This window comes from Prunus avium, chromosome 6, assembly GCF_965620075.1.
Source record: "Prunus avium chromosome 6, drPruAviu1.hap1.1, whole genome shotgun sequence".
Lineage (NCBI taxonomy): Eukaryota > Viridiplantae > Streptophyta > Magnoliopsida > Rosales > Rosaceae > Prunus > Prunus avium.
The window spans coordinates 5475142-5501433 of NC_142289.1; the positions used below are offsets into that span (position 1 = coordinate 5475142).

At 38.6% G+C, this 26292-nt stretch overlaps 4 protein-coding genes and 1 pseudogene across 4 annotated transcripts; 2 read left to right on the plus strand and 3 right to left on the minus strand.

Moving 5' to 3' along the window:
• Positions 1 to 275: 275 nt before the first annotated feature.
• MSFC1 (Mitochondrial substrate carrier family protein) lies at positions 276 to 2315 on the minus strand. Its single transcript, XM_021972142.2, has 2 exons — positions 1681 to 2315; positions 276 to 1076 (listed from the first exon to the last, which is right to left on the minus strand). Exons 1-2 carry the CDS (start codon positions 2095 to 2097, stop codon positions 537 to 539), a joined length of 957 nt encoding a protein of 318 aa, XP_021827834.2. The 5' UTR covers positions 2098 to 2315; the 3' UTR covers positions 276 to 536.
• An 862-nt stretch (positions 2316 to 3177) lies between these two features.
• LOC110768420 (late embryogenesis abundant protein EMB564-like) lies at positions 3178 to 3962 on the plus strand. The gene is made up of 2 exons (XM_088255353.1): positions 3178 to 3389; positions 3495 to 3962. Exons 1-2 carry the CDS (start codon positions 3263 to 3265, stop codon positions 3668 to 3670), a joined length of 303 nt encoding a protein of 100 aa, XP_088111479.1. The 5' UTR covers positions 3178 to 3262; the 3' UTR covers positions 3671 to 3962.
• A 437-nt stretch (positions 3963 to 4399) lies between these two features.
• Positions 4400 to 5867, minus strand: LOC110768422 (F-box protein CPR1-like; annotated as a pseudogene).
• Positions 5868 to 21130: 15263 nt separating this feature from the next.
• Positions 21131 to 22188, plus strand: EM1 (Stress induced protein). Its single transcript, XM_021972164.2, has 2 exons — positions 21131 to 21543; positions 21657 to 22188. Exons 1-2 carry the CDS (start codon positions 21411 to 21413, stop codon positions 21881 to 21883), a joined length of 360 nt encoding a protein of 119 aa, XP_021827856.1. The 5' UTR covers positions 21131 to 21410; the 3' UTR covers positions 21884 to 22188.
• A 76-nt stretch (positions 22189 to 22264) lies between these two features.
• Positions 22265 to 26292, minus strand: G4 (UbiA prenyltransferase family protein). The gene is made up of 15 exons (XM_021972166.2): positions 26107 to 26292; positions 25846 to 25890; positions 25639 to 25730; positions 25311 to 25398; positions 24511 to 24596; positions 24338 to 24424; positions 24180 to 24245; positions 24013 to 24096; positions 23867 to 23928; positions 23410 to 23485; positions 23258 to 23320; positions 23094 to 23175; positions 22914 to 22990; positions 22730 to 22777; positions 22265 to 22644 (listed from the first exon to the last, which is right to left on the minus strand). Exons 1-15 carry the CDS (start codon positions 26210 to 26212, stop codon positions 22582 to 22584), a joined length of 1125 nt encoding a protein of 374 aa, XP_021827858.1. The 5' UTR covers positions 26213 to 26292; the 3' UTR covers positions 22265 to 22581.

The following is a 26292-nucleotide window of genomic DNA, read 5'->3' on the forward strand; positions in this document are numbered from 1 at the left end:
TTGATCCATTAAAGGTACTTGGCCGCAGGTTTGGTGTGAAACCGATTCGAACCGGATTGAATTGTGGCCACTGGCCACCCCTAATATCAAGTCAATTTATTGCTATTCTGCATGGTTTATGGAGCCATAAACCATGAGGGGCTTTGCAACAGAGACAGCAACCATGGGCTAGGCCGAGGAGTTGGCCCAACCATTATGCGCAACGGGATTATAGGGCCTAAAATGCATTTCACTCCCTTGATACAAACATGAAGAAAATAGGATTGACATAGAGAGAACACAAAAATTGTAATTCCATTGACACATTCTCACACTCATATCGAAAACAATATTGAATTCATTTCTGTAAGATGAGAAGTTGCCTATTCTCCCACCTAAACTTCAAAAATATTGATACCGTCCAAAAAAGTTCATTCAGAGAATCAAAAGAAACTCAAAGAAGAAATGCTAACTCTTAAGAATGAAGATGATTTGAGGATCGTAGGCTTTCAATGGACTAGAAAACCAGAACAAGCAAACCAATGAAATGATGATACCTACAAAGGTGCACTCGGAAGATATCGTCTCTCATACAATCCTATTACTTGGTCAGCCACCGTCCACATAATGGCCTGCCCAGGTGGTATCCTCATGAGCCGAGGCAGCAGTCCTTTCCACAAGGCAAGAAGCCCTTCCTCTGCATATATTGTCCTGATAGCATGGATCATGCCTTTGTATTTCATCTGGCCATCCTCACCTCGGCTCTGAGCCATCAGTCTTGTTTTCACTACATCAAAGGGACCCGTGCAAATGGGACCTGCTGTGCCTGCAAGGAAACCCGATATCATAGACTGCCATGGCAGCAGGACCCTCCCATCCCCTTCATGTTTCTTCCACAAGAGAACGTCAAAAGCATTTTTGGCTGTAAACATGGCAGCCTGGTTTGTCCCATTTCGCATGACAGTTGGAGCAGCCCCTGACCAGAGGCCAAGGATACCTTCCTCTCGGATGATTGTACGAGCACAGTGAATAGGACCCTTATACTTTAGAAGATCATGACTCAATCCTTTCTGTTGCTGCAGTCTAATTTTCACCACCTGCACCAACAAAATTCCAATTCAACTTGTTAACTCTTCATCAAGAGTCAAGACAATGCTCACAATGAACATGTAGAATGGTTGTATTGTATTGAATGAACAACTCAGCAACTTAAACTTAAAGTAACTTAACCAGCTAACCATTACAGCTGCAAACTAAGTTTAACTAATAGAACTTACAGAAGAATTTAAACGATCCCAGATTGATGCTTAGAGTGCATACATGTTCAAACTTCAAACCAATGCTTACAATGAAGAGAATGGCTTTAATAAGTGTAATGAGCAATTCAAAAGCTAAGTTGGTTCCTCAATAAACAAATTGATTTAGTATTTTCCCTAAATTTTCTTATCAGTCATCAAAATTTCGAAGTAATTACTGATACCCCTAACTGCCCTGCTTCTAAATTCTTTAAATTCTCTGTTCATGAACTGAGTTAAGCCACAATTGCCAGAGCATAGAGAAATCCACAAATGAAAATTTTTAGCTTTTCTAAAATTATCAACTGAAACCCAAGATACAAATCTAACCCACATTCAAATAACCATAAAATTCCAACAATAAAAAATCATTTTGCAATTGAAACCTGAAAACAAATGCACTAACCTCAAAAGGAGTAACGATAACAAGAGCTTCAAGAACTCCAGCTCCAAATCCAGAAATGAGCCGCCCGTGATTGCTGACCTTCCCAGTCTCAGCGTCCTTGAACGCGCCCTGAAGCACCGCATTGGAGCCCATCCGAAGCGCATACTTCAAGGTCAGATGAGTGGCAAAGGGGGTCAAGCCCTTCCAGAGAGCGCGAACACCTTCGGTGCGCGAAACCGTGGCGCCGCAGTGAATAATTCCCTTGTAGGCGCCGGTCCGGTCCAGCTGGAGCCGGGTCTTGATGACGTCGATGGGCTGCAGACACGTCGCCTCTACGATCCCGCCGAGCGAACCGGACAAGGCCTTGACGTACGGCGGGATGGGCCTCTTGGTTGGACTGGCCGTCGGATTGGGGCTTTCATTTTGGTTTTCTTTCATGGTTTTGTGACACTGAATCTCTCTGTGGGAAATGAAAACAGGGTTTTGTTGAGAAGAAGAAGAGGAAGAAGAGAAATTAGTCTCTCTCTTCTGTTCTCTTCTTCTCCTTTCTCATTCGTTGTGGAGGTGAAGAAATTAGCAGCCTTCTTCTTCTTTGTTCGTTAATAAAGAATTAAGCAGCCATTAGGGGTAATTAATTAGTGATTAAGCACGGTGAGCTTTGTTTTGCTGTCATAAGCATGTGTTTTATGCGTAAACAAACAACAAATGGTGACGATGAAATGAGAATCTTCCAGTTGTAGACGCCGTGACTCGGGATTTGATCTGATGGGCCCCCGGCTTTGGTGGTGGGTTCCACACAAGCAGGTTTTTTAAGCACAAAATGCCCCTTCAAACTTGGGCTATAATTGTTGGACAGTCCCTCAACGAGAAACATGAAATTGTCTTAAGGCCATTTGAGGCCCACTTATATGGTCCACTAAAGTTTCAGACTTTAGATGTGGTACCGTACGACTCAGGAGCTTCTATAATGAGGGATCTTGTTGAGAGACTGGACCGAACTTGTAGCTCTGATTAAAAACCATTACCAGCTCTCGCGTCGTGTACATGTTCAATTCAGTTGCTTTTATGATATAAAGAAATTATTGAATTTAAACATTTTCATTGACCGTATGACTTAATATTTTCTTCATTAAACTCATTATTATCATCCAAACATGACCATTCTATTCTATAAACTGAATGAATTATACAAAGTCAAATAAACTTCACCACATTGGTCATGCCATTAGAGAAAACATTATTTGGTACCAATTTAAGGTAGACATTGTCCATATTTGGTTTCCTCCTCATACATTGATGATTCAGTGAGTCACCACAAAGCAATGGACTCGTGTCATTCTTACTGCATGTCAAACACAATTTTCACATACTGAAAACAACTGCGTGTCGACACAGCATGGCTCTAGAGCTCCCCATCAGCCGCGTTTACCTCATTACGTGTCACCTCCTCCTCCTCCTTGCCTCCACCATCACCTAATATATAAACACCCCATTTCCCTCCATTTCAAACTCACCATAAAGAAAAAGAGATTTCAGTTGAACTTGACGTAGTTCGAGTTTGTAGAGTTTGTGAGAAGGAAGAAGAGTTTTTACTTGAAAAGAGATGGCATCAGAAACAATGGATCCACAGAAAAGAAAGGAGCTGGACGAGAAGGCAAGAAAGGGAGAGGTGGTCATCCCTGGTGGAACTGGTGGCAAGAGCCTTGAGGCTCAGGAGCACCTTGCTGAAGGTTTAATATATATAATCTCTCTCTCTCTCTCTCTCTCTTGTGTCTCTCTCTCTTAAGTGAACTAATATGTGATGATATATATATATATATGTATATGATCGATAGGAAGGAGCCGTGGAGGGCAGACAAGGAAGAATGAGATAGGGCATGAGGGGTACCATGAGATGGGGAAGAAGGGTGGACTGAGCACAACTGACAAGTCCGGAGGAGAGCGTGCTGCGGAGGAAGGCATCCCAATTGACGAGTCCAAGTACAAAACTAACGGTCGTTCTAATGAGTGACTTTGAAGAGCTCCAGCTTCCAGGCTTCTAGGGCCTCGTTGACTTGACCATGACTTAGGTTTTTGGTGTTTCTAGCTACTACGTGTGTGTGTGTAAAATAAAGTTGTAGTAGGGATGATGGTGTGATTTTTATCTCTAGCTAGCTGGTGTGTTTTTGTTTGACGCCCTTATGTAATCCTTTTGTTTTTGTGTGTGTAAAGTTGGGGTGGAGCTTCAGTGCTAAGTTTTCTCTGCTTTTGTATTCTAGATCTCCATATGGTACTTAATAGCACATCCCATCCTTGCTCTTGAATCTAATTTCTACCTTGAAATCAAATCCAATATCAGTTTTATGCATGAGCAAATGGTGAGGAGGAACGTCACATCTTTTGTGATAAAACTTTGTGGATTTCACTTCAATAAGAGGCGCACTTGAAGCTAAGTTGTAACAAGTCCCAAGTCTCAAGCTTCATATATGCCTCATCTTGTGCAGGAACAACAGCATCGGGACGACTTATGTTTGTTTCCAGTAATAAACCTCGTCATCTTCCTTTTTGTAAAGGCTTGCCTATATGTGTGTTGTTCTCATGATCAATAGTAGTGTCAAACTCCACAGGTGAAGTAGTTGGGCAAAGTTGTCGAACCTCGTTAATATTGTGTTATGTTTTTCTACTTTTTCTCTGATTTCTTCATTTAGAATTAGTTTTCTATCTCAAATATGTTTTTCTTTCACTTCTCTCAGACTATCAATGAAGAACGAAGCATGCACTCTTTATTTCAAATAATACTACAAGAGACAAAATTTACAAAGAAAAGAAGAGAGAAAAAACAACCACGAACGTAGATAATTAATCCAAAGAAACAGAACAGTAAGAAGGAATGAAGCCCAGATAATGCTAATTCGAACCAATCCAACCTTATCTAGTACGAAATAGCATCGGGTCGATCGAGTAAGACAATGCTCTCTACAAAATAATCCATGAAGCAGTAGAGGCTTGTCCTGGGGCAGTACCCATCAATTCGAAAATCATCACATTGTCTGCTGTTAGGGTCTACCAATTCATAACACTTGTCATCCGAAGAATACGCAAGCACTACTTGGCCACTCTTTCTGAAACTAAGTGGCCTGAGCACATTTTCTTGTGTAGATATAGTGAATAATTTAGACCAGGACTCTGCAACACCATAGTCTTTCATCACCCACAAGTACAAATGAACATCACCAGGTAACTTCGTATTTTGATGTTTCTCAAAAAAGGCAAGGCAGTCCCCGTATCTTGAAGCATAGCAAACATTTTTTACCACGGGAGCTTCGCGTGTCCACCTCTTAGCCCTCCTTCTCAAAGCTGATTTGGGCATCAGGATCTTGCCAAATAATTCAGTGGACAAATCAAAAGGACACAATGAACTTGTCCTCCCCCTCTGTCTGAATCCAATGCAGAGCACCGTTAACAAGAGCATCGAGTTTATCATTACTAGTGAAGTTTCCAGGCGAGAAGTTTGCAGGAACAACAGCATTACGAAGCCTCTTCCAGAAGCCCCTTGCTAAGGAAAAAATCTCAACTGCACGGGACAAGCGGGAAGGCTTATAATAACTAACAGTTCTGAAAACCTTATAGTCATTGGTACGCGGATCATAGACAAATGCGTGGCTTTTAGACCCCATGAAGGTAACACCAGGGGGAGGCAAAACCACAAACTTTCTAATACTGGGGTTCCAAATTAATGTCGCAATGTCACCTTCCTGGAGGCATACCAGCCCGTTACAAGTCCCTAACACATTGACCTTGCAGTTTCTGTTACCCATTTTTGTTGTTTGATTATTGTCTTCTTGACGTCCACTAATTTCATTGTAAGCTACGAATGGATCTGTAAGCTTGGAGTACTCACTGAATGAAGGGCATCGATCCCAATGCAACGAGTAAGATCTTTTTCTCTCTTCCCTGTTGGCAAACTGTAGCAGCAAGAGACGAGCGTCGTCATTTTGGTTGTTTGATTGGATGATTGCGCGGCTGAGGTGTGTATGCATAAAGGCAGAGCTTTGGATTAGAGACCTCCATGACTTGCACACTGCAGTGCATTTGAGTAGAGATTTGATGGGCAACAAGAGCAGGATGTCGTGAATGATTTCTTCAGGAATATTAACGCTGTTGTCCGTCGGCATTGCTTGCCTACATCTAAATCTAATTCTAATTCTTTTCTTGGGTCTGATTTCTTCAGGAACCCTGTCCCGTGAGATTGCTTCCATTGATCTGATTAATTAATATTTGGTTGGGGAGAATATATAGGCGTTTCCATTCCACCGACCCCTCTATAAACCGATTCAATAAAGGAAACCGATTAAATAAATACTAACAAAAAAATATATAATATAAATATAAACCTGGTTCCGTCAGGAACTTTGTTATTGAGTTTACCTGGTTACGTCATACATTAGCGTGATCTCTAGCTAGATTATCAACTCTTAAATTCTAATTTTGGATTGAAAAGGTTTATATATACAATCCCATGAAACATATGATTATGTAGTGATTCTGTAAGAAAGTCACAACACAATCAAATTATTGCTTGCTTTCCAATCACAAAGTCCCAGATCACATGCATCCACAACACTCTGTGACAAAATAATAATAAAAAAAAGACACAGACAGACCAATTTTGGAAATTTGGTGGGGCCAAGGCCCAAACTGCAGGATTCTACCTGGGCCTTCATCAACCCAATCAAACAATTTTTTGAATACTCATAGTGGGCCGAAGGCCTAATAAGGCCATTTTTTTAGTCTGAACCAATAAGGCCATTTGACTGTTATAATAGAGAAATTATCTGCCAATTGGAGCTTATCATTTTACAAGTCCGAATATCTCACCTCGATTTGATTCAAAATTTCGAAATTTGTTCTCCTTTGTTTTCCCGGGCAAGATAAAACCCTCCTTATTCTTCAATTTCCGTAAGAACACTTCCACCATGCATCCCTTGTTAGGGTAGGAAGGGGCCCAAGCCCTATTTCATGGTTCCAACGGGCTTAAGCTGCCCGAGCAGCTTGTGGGCTCCACAAGCTTGGGCAATCCCGAAGGCAAAAATAGCATGAGCTGTTGCTTGGATTTGCTGACATCAGCAACGAAAAAAAATTATTAAAAATCTAAAAAAATACTAGAATTTTCAGAATTTTTTTAAATAAATACTTAGTTATATTTTTCACTTCCCAACCAAACTCTATACAAATTCCTCTCTTTATATCTCATGTGAATAGTGATTGCCATGGCAATGGGTGGAAACACCACAAGCCTTTTGCAAGGGCTGCCACTATTCATGTGAATAGTAACAGCCATTGCCTTACCCTTGCCCTTTGTCATGGCAAATGGGTGGAAGTGCTCTAAGAAATCAGGCCTTGTTTGGTTCATGGAAAAGATTTGATGGGAAATAATTGCCCATATTTTTTCTTAAGGGATGGGAAATAGAAGATTACTTTTCCATGTTTGTTAAAGCAGACATCCAAAATTGTCGTAACATGCTACATTTGCTAAATGGATACTGTAAGGCATCGAAGCAACAAGTTAATGTGGGAAAGTCACGTGTGTTCTTCAGTCCAAATACACCTCTGAACCTGAGAAATGAATTAGGCGTTATTTTGGGAATGACTACTATGACTGACCCTGGGAAGTATCTAAGACTTCCTCACTATGGGGAAGATAAAAAGAAAGGCTCTAAATTTTATGAGGGAAAAGCTGCTTAGAAAGATTGGGGATTGGAAGCAAGGCATCTTATCCTAAGCTAAGCGTGAGATTTTAATAAAGTCAATGGTACAAGCTATGCCAAGTTATCCAATGTGTTTGTTTAAATTCCCTAAACTTTTTGTCATACCTTAGAAATGGATGTTGCCAAGTTTTGATGGGGCAAAAACAAGATGATATGAAGACCCATTGGATTAGCTGGGTGAACATAGGACTTGCGAAGCAGCAGGGTGGGATGGGCTTTAGGGACTTCAATGACTTTAATCTTACACTTCTGGTCGAGTAATGCTGACTCCTCATCCATGAACTCAATTCTTTTTTTTCTTTTTTTTTTTGCACAAATGATGAAGGCGCGCTACTTCCCCAACTGCAACTTCCTTGAGTCAAGAAAAGGCGGTCGAGCATCATAGGCATGGGCAAGCTTATTAGAAGTTAGGGCAGTGATTCTAAATGGAGCTCACTGCAAGTTCTGGATGGAGGCAAGTCTCGTTTTTGGACTCATCTTTGGATTACTAGCATCCCGGATGGTATGCTCCACCTTAATCATGATATTCCCTTGAATCTAAACACAAATGTGGAATTCATTATCGACTATGAATCTAGAGCTTGGAATTTATCATCCATCAGGCCCTGTATTTTTTACGAGGAGGCAAATGCTTTTCTGCATATCCCTATTGGAAGTGGGCGGGATCCTGATAGTCTAGTGTGGCCAGGGAACAAACACAACTATTTTGTGTGGTCTGGTTACCATTGCATTCACGATAAATAAATAAAAACTTATGAGAACGAGACGCCTATCCGTTTCCTCAACTATTAACCCACACTATGTTGCACGGACACGGATACGGGGACACGGGAACGCGACACGGCGACACGACGACATGGAAAATCTCAAAAAAGTAGGACACGGACACAGCTAGGACACGGCAATTAAAATAATAATTAATTCTCAATATTTCAAGACAGAGAAACAAGACTTTTATTAAAAATAAAAAACCAAATACAGATAAAATCATACAAAGATACAAAACACATCAAAATAGAGAAACAAAATAAAACATGGTTCACATTCATTATGACTAATAGTCTAATACCCAATTAATAAAACAAATTCAAATATACTCAACAACTAATAACAAGACTTTTATTAAAAATAAAAAAAAACTCCAAACAGATACAATCATACAAAATACCCACACACAAAAAACACAACAGAGAAACAAAATTAAAAATCTGTGAAACCTAACCTAAGTTTGCAAGAAGGAATCGTCCTTCTTGGTCACGATTTGCAAGAAAGAATCGTCCTTCTTGTTGTGTTTCTCTTCAAAAAAAACAGAAGAAATAATCTTCACCTCACCACCAAATTCAACTCTTCTACTGCTGTGAAGAGGGAGATAAGAAAAGAAAATAGAGATAGAGAACATAAAAAAAGAATTTGAAAACAAAGGGAAAAATGTGGGATTCATTTAGGTTTAAAAAAGTCTTTTTCCACTTTTAACCCATCTTTTTAAAAATATTTCAAATCAATCCACTAAAGTTTCAAAAATCACGTTTAGACCCCAACTTTTTTTTTCAAAATTTCAATATGGTCCCTGCCGTGTCTTGACCGTGTCGGCGGCGTGTCTTGACAGTGTCCCAGTCGTTGACCCTGTCCAACGCATGTCTGAGCCGTGTCGGCGTGTCGGCGTGTCCGACACTCTGACACTCCAGCAATTTGGAGTGTCGATGCAACATAGAACCCACATATGTGGAAGACGAATTGGATGACAGATGTTACACCAACGATCAAACATTTCTTATGGCGTGCTACACATGCAAGTTTGGCCACGAATCTTAATCATTTCAAAATAAAATCATCCCATATGCCCTTCTGTCCAATTCGTCATTCTCAAGGAAAGTTGATTGAGCACCCACTATTATTATGCCCATGGGTCAACTTAATTTGATTTGGGAGCCCTCATAGCTACATATTCAATAAGCAAGGCATTACTACCTTTGATCGGTGGCTTTTGAGCTGTGTGAACAACGAGTTGCATTCGAAGGAGGACAAAAGGAGATTATTACATATTATTGTGGTGATGTGATGGACAATTTGGTAGAGCATGAGATGGAATGGTTATCATAGGAGCTAATAGTGAGTTCATTATGGTAAAGTACTTTCCTTTCCAAGCAAAATCGACAATTATGGCTGAAGCAAAGGCAGTGTTAGAAAGCTGTAAGTGGGCAATTGAATTGAATCACTCCCATATTTAGTTTGCATATTATTCCAAACATCTAGTAAGAGTATGAATGACAACATTCGCTGAGGAAGATGTAACATCTAACCCCATCTTTACACAAATTTGAGACTGCCATTCGCAGTTTGGTTACTAGAGTTGGTCATGGACTAGCAAGACAAACAATCAAGCGGTTGATAATGTGGCGTCACTCACATTCTCGAGGTCGAGATCGAAAGTTTGGTTGTCCATACCCTCTACCTCTCTTGTGCACATTTTGAGTCGAGATTTCCTCCATTCCCCTCAATGAGTGTCATAACTTCTGACTATGACCACCATGACCTCTTCTGTTTGTAGTGTTGTTCTAGTTTTGTTGGGGTTATGTCTTGTTTTAGCTTTAAATTTCATTAATGTTGTATTATCTTTGTATTTCAGCTATGTGTTTATGCTCTCACCGTCAATGTTCGGGGGATGCTATTGTTATGTGGTTGTATCCCAGTTGGGTAGCTTTTGTTTATCAGTTACCTTTGTAAAAATAAAAATAAAAGTAAAATCAAGATTTCAAGCTATCCTATGGTTACGTAATTGTAGAGTTCCATGGATTCTTAGGGTTCCTGTAAGAAAATTTTTTATGAGATTGGTTCAATCAAGATTGTGTGCTACCTTTGCTTAATGTATTTCTTCCTCCTGCTTCCAACACAAGGTCTGATCGTTTAACATAGCACTGATTATGTATTTGGGTTTAAGATATGGGTTTTGATTTTCTTCTTGTTAATTTCATAGGCTCTCAGTAGGAGCTAGTAACAATGAGTGATTCATGTGTGGTATTAACCTGAGACAGTTATATATACGTGTGCGTGTGTGTGTCTTTCTTTTTCCTCAAAAATTACTAATGGTTCTAATGCCCATCAAGTTCCTCAACAATAAGCTATGAGGGGCCAGTTTGTTACGGTGGTGGGCATGCTCTAGCGGGTGATTGGATTGGTTTTTCCAGAGTCAATCGATTTTTTGGCAAATAGGTAATTATCCTTCATACGCTTAGGAAATCAAAAACTTTAACAATTTAAGTACCCTCTGTGTATATATCATCCTACGGAAAATACCATGAAAATAGTTTTTTTTAGAGAATCCTTACTTCTTAGGCCTTGAAACTTATTCATTCCCTTATATGTGCCCTTTAGAACTCTCAAAAACTCTTTTGAACCTATGTTCTATCATATTTGAGTTTATCTCAACACATGACTAACATTGTTGAAGGGCATGACTCTCCATTGTGGTTTCCATACTTCTATATATGCAAACATTGTTTCCAAAGGGAATAAGCGGTTTCCAAATTGTGCTCAAGTACTTTCTGAGCATTACCAAAGTTGTTTACCCATTCTCATACACATATATGAGAATATTAAAGTGTAAATGACTTAAATGGTTGCAATTCTCATATATGACAATGACAAACATTTTTAATGTGTTCTTTTCTCTCACCTAGGACCTTACAAGCAGAGCAAGACCCTGCGACTTTATTTCTAGTCTATCTTATGAAGGGCAAGCTGATGACTTAATTGGCGATGTAAAGCGTCATTATTTGTTGAATCACCATAATCTCAAATATGAGCTGTTGGTTATTGCTTTCGATGAGGGCATCACTGGTCGATTCTACATTCTCTTCAAAATATGGTCAGAGAAACATATAAATGGAACTCGGCCTTGCTTCCACAATTTTATTTTCCGACCACCAAATGAGATAATTGTTAAGGGAATCTATCTTACGAAACATGAGTCAACAAACTATGCATTTAATATTTGCATGTCGTATTATCTTTATCATGAAACTACCATAAAAGTCTTACCAATGACATAGTTGAACCTAACCTAGATCAACACAAGTAAGTGTTGGATGATGATTTAGATTAAGAGGACAATGACCCAGATCCAGAGGATTAATTTTTTGGTGATAATCAAAGAGTCGACCATGAACTGGTGGATTTTTTGCACTATATGTATTAGTTTCCAATTGCAAATACAATAGTGTACAGCTCCAGTGACATGGTTAAACATGGCCCATATCAACACAAGTAAGTGTTGGATGATGATTCATATCCAGAGGACAATGATTTAGATCCAAACGACGATGACCCTGATCCAGAGGATGGATTATTTGACGATGATCAAACCATGAACTCATGAAATGAGCATTAATTTAAAGTTAAGCCACTGATTGTATATATTTTAGCTTTGATACCAGGGGTGAATAATTCAATATAAAGACAATTGAGTTGGGTGTCCAGGGAAGCTTGCACTACTTGTGCAAGTTTCAAATTGCAAATACAATATTGTACGACTCCAGTGACATAGTTGAACCTAGCTTAGATCAACACAAGCAAGTGTTGGGTGATAATTCAGATCCAGAGGACAATGATTTAGATCCAAACGACGATGACCCTGATCTAAAGGATGGATTGTTTGACTACGATCAAAGAGTCGACCATGAACTCATGAGATGAGCATTAATTTAAAGTTAGAAAAATGATTGAGTATTTAAAATGCAAGGTAAGTCACTGATTGTATCTTTTTCAGCTTTTATCATGATGTGATTATAGTTAAGCTACTAATACCAGGAGTGAATAATCCAGTAGAAAGACAACTGGGTTGGGTGTCTAGGCAAGCTTGCCCTACATGTGTAAGTTTCCAATTGCAAATACAATAGTGTACGGCTCCAGTGACATGGTTGAACCTGGCCTAGATCAATACAAAAAAGTGTTGGATGATGATTCATATCCAGAGGAAGATGATTTAGATCCAAATGACAATGACCTTGATCCAGAAGATGGATTGTTTGACGATGATCAAACCATGAACTCATGAGGTGAGCATTAATTTAAAGTTAGAAAAACGGTTGATTATTTAAAACACAAGGTAAGCCACTGATTGTATCTATTTCAACTTTTGTCAAGATGTGATTACAATTGTACTACTAATACCAGGAGTGAATAATCCAGTATAAAGACAACTGGGTTGGGTGTCCAAGCACACTTGCACTACCTGTGTAAGTTTCCAATTGAAAATACTTGTGTAAGTGACATACTTGAACCCAACATATATCAACACAAGCAAGTGTTGGATGATGATTCAGATCCAAATAACGATAATTTAAATCTAGAGGACGATAACCCTGATCCAGATGATGGATTGTTTAACGATGATTAAAGAGTCGGCCATGAACTCATGAGGTGAGCATTAATTTAAAGTTAGAAATTTGGTTGATTAGTTAAAACGGACGATGATTTGGTTAATTGGATTTATATAAAGTTTAAAATTTTGATTTGGTTAGTTGAGTTAGGATTACTTTATCTAAAAATTGAATAAGACATTTCGACCCAAAAAACATTGAATAAGACAAAGTTTCTTTATAAAAAAAAAAAGACAAAGATTAAATATGAACTCCTACAAAAAGGGAAAAAGCAATTCGAACTAGAGTTGGGATAGGACTAGATATTTTGGGAGGTTTCAATGTCGTCGATCTCTCCAAGGGTTCGGGTGTCTTTTTCTTATGGGGATTCATTGTTAGTTTCTTCAAAAGGTTCAATTTCAAACAACCCAGAGTGGAACGTAAAAGAATTGCACCGCCTCTGTCTGGACTTACTCGCCTCTCTGTCTCAAGAACAGGAGCCTCGCCGTCAATCCAGAAGATGGATTGTTTGACGATAATTAAAAACTCGACCATGAACTCTTGAGGTGAGTGTTCGGTTCATTTTTACACATGATTTTTCATGTTATTCACCCACTATTTTGAGTTAGTTCTTGACATTTTATAGCTTTTTACTTCTTTTTTGTGTTTTAATAGGTTTTACTTTGGTTTGTATGAAAATGAGCTAAAAGTGCATTATTTGATATAAATTCTGTTTTTGTTCATTTTCGTAGGTCAACTTCGTGGCCTTGGATCAGCATGTTCCGGTCCTTGGATGAGGTGATGATCTTCATAAGACTTGTTCCAATGGATGTTGACTACAACATATCCAAATTTGAGCTCTATTGGATAAGTATTGCCTATCCAACCAATCCAGCATGTTACCACAGCTCTGGAAATCCGAGTTGGCCAGTTTTCACCTCCACTTAGTGTGATCTTACTTCTACTTGTTACCATGCCTTTCGTAACAATATTTTACTTTAGTTAAGTGGAATTTTCTGAGAGTATATTTGTGAGGACAAAACTTCATCATGAGAGGAGACAAGAAAACAAAGGCAAAAGTGTGCCATGATGAAAAGGAGGAGAGAGAGGAGCATAGAGAGGAATCAATTGACTTTGGGGCAGCAGCTAGGCTACGGATCATTCATTCAGTTTTTATTACAATTTGCAGAGACTTTCTAAAAGCTGGGAGCTAGAGAGCTAGAGGAGGAAGACAAAGTCATCCAAGCAAGAAGTGGAAGAGATTTCCACCATTGAAGACCTTGAGCTTCTACCTTCACAAAAGCTGTAACTTCTTTCTAGTTTTATTTCGAATTTGTGTTTGAAATGATTATGAGGAACTAAACTCCATAGCTAGGGCTTAGGTTGAAGCCCTAAACATGAATACCTTATTGTTTTGATGCTTGAGTGTATGAATTTCTAGATATTGTTGATGAATTCCAATTCACCAAATTAATCTATCCTTGATGTATGTTCTTCTTTGATTGATCACCTTTGAAAGCATGCTTCTTGAGATTGTTGGGATTATGTGTATCCTCATGTTATCCTAAGCAATAAATGGATGAAGTAAGAATCATCCATGTGAATTGGTTTCTTGAATACCTAATGTAAACACCATGCTATTAGGATTCTTGTGATGTTCATATTCTCTTTGAACTTAATGGGTTCTCCTTGTAATTGAATCGAAGTACGAACCATACCTAGGTTCGGTTATGAGGAGGGCACAAGTATTGTAGCACGAACCATGCACTTTACGTATATTAGAGAGAATCAATGCGTCTTGAGCCACGACCCATGGTCTTGATTGCGAACATCTTCATCAACACGTTTAGAGTTCATCACTTGAGTATTCATGAACTTGGGTAGAATTGTTTAGGGTGGATTCCGAAACCCTAGTGATTGTTACATTTTGATTTCACATCTTGATAATTCATCTCTTCCATTCTCATTTAAATTCGAAGTCCATTTACTTACATGCAATAGAAATAGATCACTTGAACCAAATCAAAACCCCCCCCCCAATGTGTGTGTGAGTTGCGTGTTTGACACGTTACGTGTCTTTGTTACTGAATTTTATTTCTTTCTGTAATTATTTTGGACTTTTGGTCCGCGTTGTGTTCTTCCATTTTCTGTGCTGAATCCAACCGTATAAAGAACGTGAATTTTGGACGTACGGTTGGAAAGTTATAGGCAAAACACTGGACAGAGGTCGAAACTGAAAAACAGAGAAAACGAATCTGCCCAAAAACGACCGGTCGCTTTTACCTGACGACCGGTCGCTTTTCAAGTCAAATTTTGAGTTTCGAATCTGCCCAAAAACGACCGGTCGCTTTTACCTGACGACCGGTCGCTTTAGCACTGTTCATAGGTGATAAATGGGTGATAAAAGGGTGATAGAAAATGCTGTTTGTGTTTTTGTTTAGTTTTCTTGTGTTGTTTCATTTCTTTTACACTTCTTTACTCATTTTTAGTTTCCATTTTGCATTTGTGCATTTGTGGTGTGTCAATTAAGTGTTCTTTACGTACTCAAATTAGAACTTATAGGAAGCCGACAAGTTCTTCGTGGGATCGACCCCGTACTTACATAATCTATACTTCAATAGATTCGTGCACTTGCGGGTATTTTTAATTGGTTGTTTGCACATTAAATTGTGTCCTTTTAGGAATGCAACAGTGAGCATTAATTTAAAGTTAGAAAATTGGTTTATTAGTTAAAACGCATGGTTAGCCACTGATTGTATCTATTTCAGCTTTTGTCAGAATGAGATTACAATTGTGCTACTGATACCATGAGTGAATAATTAGTAGAAAAACAAATGGGTTGGGTGTCCAAGCATGCTTGCACTACCTATGTAAGTTTCCAATTGCAAATACAATGTTGTGCGGCTCGAGCAAGGTTATGTGGAGAGTACAGAAAAGTATACAAAGATGAGCACAAAGGTAATTGTTTAGTGCCCGGCGAAGGTAATGATGGGAAGTTCCTCATACTTGTATTCCACCTTGTCATTTTCCTTGATCATACATGCGCTACATTTGGTCATACCCAATAAAACTCAAATTATATGTATTTTTTGTTTTTGTTAACATTAAGTTTGTTGTTGAGAACTATTTTAAAACCATTATCACTTCCCTTTTCTCTAATGGAGGAATTGAGTTTGGCCAACTTCAAACTTTCCTTGCTTCTCATGGCATTCAACACCTTACCCTTCCTCCGCATACACCTGAATACAACGACATAGCGGAACGTCGTTAGCTGGCTTAACACTAATTCATCATGCCTCTTTATCACTCTCTTATTGGTCTTACACTTTTCAAATAGCCACATACCTAATTAACCATATGCCCACCACCACCATCGACAACGAAGCCACGTACACTGCTATCTTCCATGAAAATCCAAATTACCTTAAACTTCGCACCTTTGGGTGCTTATGTTTCCAATGGTTGTGCCTATATAACTCTCATAAACTTTTGTCTAACTCTCGTACTTGTTTCTTTCTTGACTACTCTTTCTCCCAAAGTGCCTATCATTGTCTTCGTCTTGACTCTCATTGTATCTTTATGTTCGTCACATTTGGATTGATGAGTCCATATTCCCCTTCTCCTCTCTAGATGCCACTACTCTCGAAGTTTCCCCCACCTTATTTTTCGCATGGTAATCTCTCCCTATTGTCTCCCATGTCCCTCTCCGCCACACATCTACTATGTTGCCACCTCCCTTGGCGTCGTCCTTATCGTCTGCTGCTCATTTCGCTGACGCATCTTCACAATCTTTCCCAGCCTCGGAGGTGTCTTCTGATCGGTTCATAATTGTATATCATTTTGTACCCTTCTAGCTTATGATTTGGTTATGTTTTTGAGTTAAACTTGTGCTTTTAATCCTTTTTGTGTTTATCTTTCAGTTCATTGAGCTTTAGGTAATAATGATGGCTTTGGATAGTAAATGATGCAATCCATGCATGTTAGGGCCTAATTTGGATGAATGGATGAAGAGCTTAAAGACAAACTCAATTTTGGCTACAGTCCCCTGCCAGCCCAGTTTCGTAGGTCATATTGCAAGCTTTGTTTCAGCAACCTACATAGCTCGGATGAGGCCACATTCTTCATGAAAGTTGTTCCAATGGGTGTATACTATAACATATCCGAAATTCAGCCCCATTGGATAATTTTGGAGTCTGTTACCTAGCAAACACAGAGCCATGCTCAGGATGGATTTTATCAGCGCGCAAAATGAGTTAGCAATTTGTTTTGGCCTTAACTTCCTCCTCCGACCTTGGATTGGCCCAAATGATATATGGCTGGAAAGAAGACATTCTGAACTTCAAGTTTGAGTGCTTAAAGTCTTAATTTGCTTAAGGGAAGCCCAATTCGTAAGCCCTTGAAGTTGCTGGTCATGCTGACCTCAGGATGAGCTATTATTTCTGGTTGGAAGCTTGGTCATGGTGACATGAAGATGAGCTAGGGCTGCTGGTGGGATTTATTAGTGAAGTGCATCAACCATTTTAGATTTTATAATGGAAGTGTTGTATGCATTAGTGAAGTGCATCAACCATTTCAGATTTTATAAAACAAGTGTTGTATGCATTAGCCATACTTAATTCAGATTTTCAGCTTCCTTAGGCCTATATATAGTGAGGTTTCCCAAGCTTGTAAACACACCCCAAGGGGGGGAGCTCTCAAACACTTCTCTAGAGCTCCCTTCCCTTCTCTTCCTCAAATTCTCTTAGTTTCATTTTCTAGTTTTCAATTGTAGTAATGAAATATTTGTGCTGAAATTCTCCTTAAGTTTTTCTTAGTTCCACTTTACTTTTTGTTATGTAAATTCTTTTCTTAAGTTTTCAAGTTGAATTAGTTTCCAAGTTTCAATTATGGTTTTTGTTCTTATTCATTATGCTTATAAGTTAATATGCTAGTTTGAATGATTGATCACCATTTAGGTTTGCATGTTAGCTATCTTGGTTTGAATTAAGAGTATACACCATGCTTTAATTCGAATTGAACTATGAATAGGAAGAGTATGTATGGACATTCGACAACAGGGATTAGATACATGCTTGGTTGTTTAAAATGTTCTTCTATGCTTAATGGGTTCCTAATGCTTAATTTTAGGTTAGACAACAAATGATCAAATTAGGGAATTAGGAACACAAGGTTATGACCACACACCATGGCTTAATCATACTTTAGCTAGAATCAATCCATTAATCTAATTGAACTTGGGAACTTATTTGCTTGAGTTACTTATTTCTTTCTTCCTTGTTTTATTTATTTCCTCTTTTTCATTTCTGTTTTGTGTAGGGAAACTAAATTGGATCATTCAATCACCAATCCCTGTGGAATCGACCTCGCACTTACATACGCTAAACTACCAACGGCTCGTGCACTTGCGAGTATCACAAGTTGAGGATGCAGCTTAATCCATTTTGGTGGAGCTAAATCTACGCAACATCTTCCTCTCTCTCTTCCCCCCCCTTTCTCTCTCCACACCAAAATCCATTCCCATCCTCTGAAGCCGTATGCCCACCTAGCCCACAACCCAATTAGCCCCAGTACATCTTCTCTAAACCCCACCCAAATCCCTCATTTACCCCTGACGTCGTAGGCCCATCTAGCTCCCAGCCCAGCCTAGTCCCCTCTTTTAGGACACACCTAGTTTTCCCTCGATACTCTCTCTTCTCCTTTTCCTCCAAAGCCCTATCCCCAAACCCTCACTAATGACCATCCAATGATCACTCATCACAAAAATAATATTTCTAAACCTAAGCATCTCTACATTGTTACAAAGCATTTCATACCTCTCTCTTGAAGTCTACATGTGTTTCCCAAGCTGTTCGAGATCCTCAATGGTGTGCCACCATATCCGAGGAATTTTATGCCCTCATTCGCAATGGAACCTGGGAGCTTGTTCCTGCCTCTCCTACTCAGAATCTCATTAGTTGCAAATGGGTGTTCCGCATCAAGCGGCACCCTAATAGTAGTATTGACGTGTATAAGGCTCGTTTGATGGCTAAGGGGTTCCACCAACGCCTTGGAATTGATTTCGCTAACACATTCAACCCAGTAGTTAAACCTACTACTATCAGAGTTGTCTTCTATCTTACATTTACTACCCTATGGCCTATTCATCAACTTGACATAAATAATGCATTTATGGATGGCTCTATTAGTGAGGATCTGTTTATGATCCAACTACTTGGCTGTTTATAATGCTTCCTTATTCATTTATCGTAAGGATGGTGATATTATTGATTTTTTGGTGTATGTTGATGATCTTGTTGTTATTGGAAACAACATTGTTACTATCTCTACCTTTATCCAGCATCTGGCCCAATGGTTTCTATTAAGGATTTGGGGTCCCTTAATTATTTTCTTGGTGTAGAAGTTGTCCCTACTGCTAGTGGTGTTTTCTTATCCCAACACAAGTATATTCAAGAGCTTTTAAACAAGGCTCACATGGATGGTGCTAAGGAGGTCATTGTTCCCATGTCCACTTTTGCTCATCTCCTTGTTCATGATGGATCTCCTACAACTGATGCCATAGAATATCGACGCCCTGTTAGTAGTTTACAATATCTCAGCATCACTCATCCTGATATATCGTTTGATGTATGGTATCATTATCACACTCACTGTACGGTATGGTTTTTCTCTCTTCTCTCTCTCTCTCATTTTTTTTCCTTATTTATTAGGGTCTTACATAGATTGTGATACAAAATGTAGTGGTATCTAAATGATGTAGTATAATCAAGATAACTAGCTTTCCTTTGGTTAGGTAGTTGCAGTGCTCCATGAATTTTTAGGATTCTTGTAAGAAATTTTGGTGATTTTGATAGAAAAAAGTGGTTTGTGCGTATAGCCAATCGGTCTTTGTTAAGAGCATCCACAATGGTTGTTCAATAGTTCAATAAATTGATCTTTTTTTACATCTATTGAATTGAACTACAATTTTACTTTCAATTGTACAATTCAATAGCTTCATATCAATAGTTATATATACTTACATGTTTTTTTACATACTCAAATAAAATAAAAGGGATAAATTTTATAACACTAAAAATTGTACCATTGCAATATTCTCAAAGAGATCTTTAAAAAGAGATCAATTTTGAATGTATTTGAAAAAATAAATTAATTGATGTATTTTTTCTATTGCATTGAACTATTGAACAACCATTACGGATGCATGCAATTAAAATTTTACTATTTTAATTTAATTTTATACAATAAAATTGCATTAATTCTAAAAGATGTTAGATGTTAGTTGTTTCTTATTGTTTTGTTTCTCATCAAGGGGTAGTATATAAAATTCCTCATATATCTCCACGCGGCGTAAGTCTGTCAGCCTTTCCACAAAACGGTTAAAACAAACCAAAAGAATGCAGAGTAATTGTTGTATTATGTAGTCGTTTCACAACTTAGATTAGACGGATACAAGGTTGCAGACTTCTTTTGTTTTTTTTTTGTAGTCGTTTCACAACTTAGATTAGAGGGATACAATGTTGCAGACTTCTTAATTATCAACAAGTGAGCATTTATTTGACTGCAAAAAAAAAAAAACACACACACACAAGTGATCAATAAATTAGGGTTTTTTTTCTATATAATTTAGAGTGCTGCTATTTCCACTCACCTGTCCTATTTTCCCACCCACTTTATTTTTAAACTTTTAAAGACAAATTTAACCCTATTGTAAAATGACTTTAAAGGACTTAAAGAAAAAAAAAAGAGATAAAAAAAAAAAAAAAAAGATGTAGACTTCTCAAGTTCTCACGAACCCTATTGTTTGCATGAAAATGTGATGAAGAGTGAAATACATGGTGGAATATTTGATGAAGAAGAACAAGGTCTTGCTGTACCAGAGGAAGTTTGATTTGAGAGATGGTGTGGTTTCCATTGAGGCATAGAGAGATGTATAGTAAACATGTGAGACAGAAAGAGATGGAGCGTGAGAGATGGAAAATAAGATACAACAAAAATGAGAGAGAGATATGTAGGCTGTCAAAGAGAGAGAAGAAATGAGCAGAGTGAATAAAAGGAAAGAGGAATGAGGTAATAATTAAAAGGGTATTTTAGGAATATTTGTGGGTGGAAAAATAGGATCGTGTTTTTTTTTTAAAAAAAAGGAAGATTACACTGATCATAAGGTTCCTTAATTACTAGTCTAAAAGCCCACTCAATTCTAATTATAAATTAGGGTCGGATGCCGAATTATAAATGGAAAGTTACACTGATCTTAAAGTTCATCTCAGAGCCATCCTAAAAGAAAGGATCATCTCGAATCTCCTGGCAACCTTGCGGTTGCACTGGAGCCTATGAGTATGAGCTGGGACACGAAAAGAAAAGAAACAAGACAGAGAATTAGTGATGACCATGAAGCTGCTATGGACTCGCGTCCTTCTCACTGCATCTTCACTGACAAAAGCACCTGCGTGTCATCACAGCATAGTTCAACAGCTATTACGTGTCACCTCCTCCTTCTCTCAGCCTCCTCACTCACCTTCCAAGCCTCCCTCTTTATAAACACCCCATTTCCCTCCAATTCGACTTTGCATATTAGCAGAGATTTCATTTCAACTTCCAATATATAGTAAGTTCAGAGTTTGTGAGAAAGACTTGAAGTTCAAAGGAGATGGCATCAGAGCAGGAAAGAAGTGACCCAAGCAAAAGAAAAGAACTAGACGAGAAGGCAAGGCAGGGAGAGGTTGTTGTCCCTGGTGGAACTGGTGGCAAGAGCCTCGAGGCTCAAGAGCACCTTGCTGAAGGTAAAATAAAACCACTCTTTCCATGGCTTTTGTTTTGTGTAATTGTTTCTCGGGTCTTAAGTGTAATTCCACATTATTAACCTGGCTAATTCTGTATTTTTGTGGTGGTGAAGGGCGGAGCCGCGGAGGGCAGACAAGGAGGGAGCAGGTGGGTCATGAAGGGTACCAGGAGTTGGGCCACCGTGGCGGCGAGACTAGGAAGGAGCAGATAGGCCATGAAGGGTACCGTGAGATGGGGAAAAAAGGAGGGCTCAGCACCAAGGACAAGTCTGGAGGAGAGCGTGCTGCTGAGGAAGGCATCCCCATTGATGAGTCCAAGTACAAAACCAAGAGCCGCTAACATGTTCATTATTGACTTTCCAAGCTCAAGGCCTCTCATTTTTGTTTTTTCGCTTCTAGTGTTTTTGCTCCAACTAGAGTTGTAGGATGGCTCCTAGTTGGTTGTAGTTTTCTTACTTGTTGCCCAAGTATGTTGTCAGTATAGTCTCTGAACTGCCACTATGTGTGACCCTTGTGTTTTCTTTTGTATCTGAAGTTGGGCTTGGAATTCTCTGTACTAACTGTATCACTGACCAGGTCTCAATGGAACTTCTAATTACTAGGGTTCAGATTGCTATAATAATCCTAATTTCTTGGATTTCGAAAGGTCCAACTACAATCTCATAGCTTAAGTTCAACAATCTAGTTATGTTCAAGCGAGGCACGTAACATTAAGTCAAAATTGTAACAAAACAAACAGTCAAATTCCTTTCAAGAGCATAAATAACAGATTGTTGCTTTATCCGAATGAATTTACTGATCCACCATTCACCTAAAGATGACACTGCTAAAAGAAGAATATTTACAACAGCAACTTCCCAGTAAATTGATTCTCAATCAATCAGCAAAACTTTGGTACAATAAGTCACGGAGACATAATTTAGCAGTAGCTGTTGTACACGACTGGAAAAGTACTGCATTCGGTGATTTGTGTGATTGCCACTCTATATATCTCTCTTTTTATTTCATCTCGTGCCCAAGCGCCATGCGTTCAAAATATCAATGACTCATCGCTAATGCTGTTACCAAAAGACCAAGCACGAGAAACGGCTGCGCGCTGGCCTGGAATGTAAATAGAGCAGATTTGAATATCTGATTCTTGGATGGTGCAAAATCAGATTATGTTAAGTAAGGTTTGAAGCAATACCTGATATTTAACATCATACTTGACAGGGTCTTTGAGAAAGTACTTGAACTGCAGAGCAAAAAATTTAGCATAAGCAATGCCGAAACTTTCGCAATCTAAACATAAGAGCATAACATATATCTATCTGTGGTAATAAAAGGAAAACTGATTTAGAAAGAATAGCAATCTTTTAAAAATGATTTACCTGAAAAAAGACTTGGGGAGCTATCAAAGCAACGAGAGCTAAAGCATAATATGGTTTACCAGCCCCTAGCAGATAACCTGCAACCATAACAACATAACCCACACGTCCGATGATCACAAAAACCAGCTTCAACAATTACAATCTCTTTGACCTAAATTGCTCTGCATGAACACAACATACCGGCGATTGATAACTGAGTGATGTCAATGGCGCCAACGCAAATCCATTTGGCAGTTTCCGAACCGAAAGCTACAGGGAGTGACTGCAAACAGCATCGCAACAATAATGTTACAAAGTCTGCATCTAAGATTGTTTACAATATTGTAAAACAGAAAATAAACGACCTGAAGTCCCATTGCTCTATCTCCTTCAACACTTTTGAAGTCATTTACAATAGCAATTCCCAACTGAAATGTGGCAGAAATATATGCACTGTCAGTTAGATCATCTTTTGTAAACACGTGCTAAGATAATTGAACTTCTTTCAGAAACATACCCCAGCTATGCTGTACAAGAGTGTGAGGACAATTATGTCAGGTGTAAGGGTCCCGAATAATGCCTGACCAGCCCACCTATCAATAAAAGATTGAACCAAAATACGTTACCCAACACAGTGAATCTAAAACAGCTTCTAGCAGTTAACCAAATTACAAGAATATATTGGTGACGGTTCCTAATTAATGGGAGCTACATTATAACAAGATTCCTAAGAGGTATCCAATTCAACGAACGAGCAGGAATGATGATTATCCAATTCAATGCAGTTCTTGGCTGCATGTAGCATACCAGATAAAACTTCTTTAAATTTCAAGAAAAATCTAGGTACCATAAACAATCACGTCAATCTTAATTACTAAAGGATTCCTAAATCAAATCGCGAGCTCTGAACCCTTATTTGAATCATTCAATTTTTGTAAATTCACAAAAAAGAGATCATGTAGAGGATATCGCACCATGGCAAACTGATATAACTTGCTCCAAGGGCAAAATTTCCAATCCATCCATTTTGTTTCAGCTGCAACAACTCATGAAGCTTAGTCAGGGGTTAAGCAAAGTTTCTTCTGGAATATTTGATTTGTTGATAGTGGGGGAAACTTACCTTTAAAGGTGGAGCGGAGTAAATGTATGATAGAAAGGATCCACCCAAAGCAAGGTAGAAAACTATGGGGAACTTATGTCCTGCCTAAAAAGGACATAAATTCATGATTGATATTGATCTAAATATTTACATTGGTAAGAAAGAGCCAGTCCATTTCAATTACTTACCCACACATCTAATATACCAGCACAGCTAAGGCCTCCTAAAAGCAGCACCCAGATTTGAGTAATAACCTGAGGGAAAATTTAACAACAAAATAACAGGATTAAAAATGTAGTCGTCATCCCTTCTTTTTTATACAAAACACAGTTAAGTACACCATTACCTCATTCTCAGATATTGCCCCCGAGGGAATTGGACGATATGGTTCATTAATTGCATCAATTTCTCGGTCATACCAATCATTTAGTGTCTAAAAAAGGCCAGGGAGTTATTGGAGTATAAAGACCTCATTAGATCAAAAGCAAAACCAAACTTCGCATTCCAATTAAAGCATACCTGGGTATAGCCAGTGAGAAAAGGGCCAGACATACACATGCAAACTATTGATTTGGCAACGTCCTCAAAAGTCCAATGAAAATTTCCTGCAACATGAAAGAATTGCCTCAAAAGTAATTTATGGACAGAGAAGAAGTGTAGGAAATATTACTAGAATTGCAAACATTAAATATTTCAAGAAGTTTAATGAATTCCACTAATATTAGATGACCTGTCAAAAACTTCTGACCACTCCCACACCGTGCTCTTGTCTCAAATCAATAAATTACTCATCACTGGCACTGGCAGTAATACATCCTAAATGAATCTCCAAGTCCATATACTAACCAAATTCTTAACGTCAATAAATTAATGTGAAGTGGCAGTTCTTTATCCTTAATGGATCTCCAAGTTGAGATTCTGACCAAATTCATTACAAAAGGAAAATATTCTGGCAGTGGTGTGTAATCTTTAAATCAGCAATAAACATTAAATGTGTGGTTAGTATAACATTATAGGCTTAACGGACCAAGCCAGAAACAAATCATGAAATTTAGTAGCTGTATTAAAAAGGAAGAAAGTATTAATGGAGAACAGCACATCCCCGATAAGATGGCAGTACTACTGCAGGAACTTCCAAAGTAAAGTAAGCCCTTGAAATTGGAAATTGGGAGGAGATGGGAAACAGGAATATTGATGTGCATTGTAAGTTGTAGGGGACTTCATTAGCTCCATAGACAATTTCCAATCATGAAACCAACAGTATAAGGCAACTAGAAACTATGAAACTATAGATGGTTCGGTATATACAACGAGCGTACCAGAAGCAGCAGCTCCGCAAACTACTCCCCATACCAGGGGAGGCCAAGTTACAGGCTTTGTCAACTGAAGACGAATCTTCCATTTATTCTGTACAGTTCAAAGCACATATTCAAATCTTGTGTCATTTTTCTTGCAACTATAACTCTATCAACTTAAAATCTACTAGAAGATGCATTTCAACTAAAAATCTGAAACTCCGATTATCCGCCTTAATCATGTTAAGTATATTATAAACTTAAGCTTCTAGCATCATCTGAAGAAACTAAATTCCGAGCACATAGAAAAGGTACTAAAACTTATATAATGAGCCAACATTTGACGACTTACAGTTTCTTGAGAAGCTCCTTTAATACCAAGAAGCTGATTGAAGCTCGAACCATTCTTAGCCGGTGCCTTATCGGGTACCTGAGGTTCAACAGCTAACGAAACAAAAATAGCAACCTTAAATCCCCAAAAGCTCTCACCATAATCCACTTCCACTCTATCAAAATTCTCGAGAAAAAAGAAATGCACAAGCTCAATATGATAATATACCTTCGTTTGTATCGGTCTCCGCAGCCCTAACCGTAAGCCTTCTTCCTGAAAAGTTTACAAACTCGTTTCAGTGTAAAGAAAAACAGATAAGACGAAGCTCAATCAGTAAATCTCACTAGTCATTAGATTGCTAAGAAAATAAAAAAGAAAATGGAAGTAAAATTTGAAATAATTGAATGGGCAGCTTGAAAGTGTTTCAAACGTTGTTTGCCGGATTTTGAATTCTCGGCAACCAAACGGAGCACAGACGAGTGAACTCACTGGTAAACGAAACAGAAATCGGCGCCAAATTGGACTGAGTTCGAACTCGGCTGGCGTTGAGTTTCGATAATCTAATGGACGACACCGTATTCAGTACGGACGCCATTGAAGCTGTAAAGAGCTTACTGGCCAAGCCGGGAGAGAAGAGGAAGAGCAAGAGCAATTGCGCGGAGTAGCCGATAACAC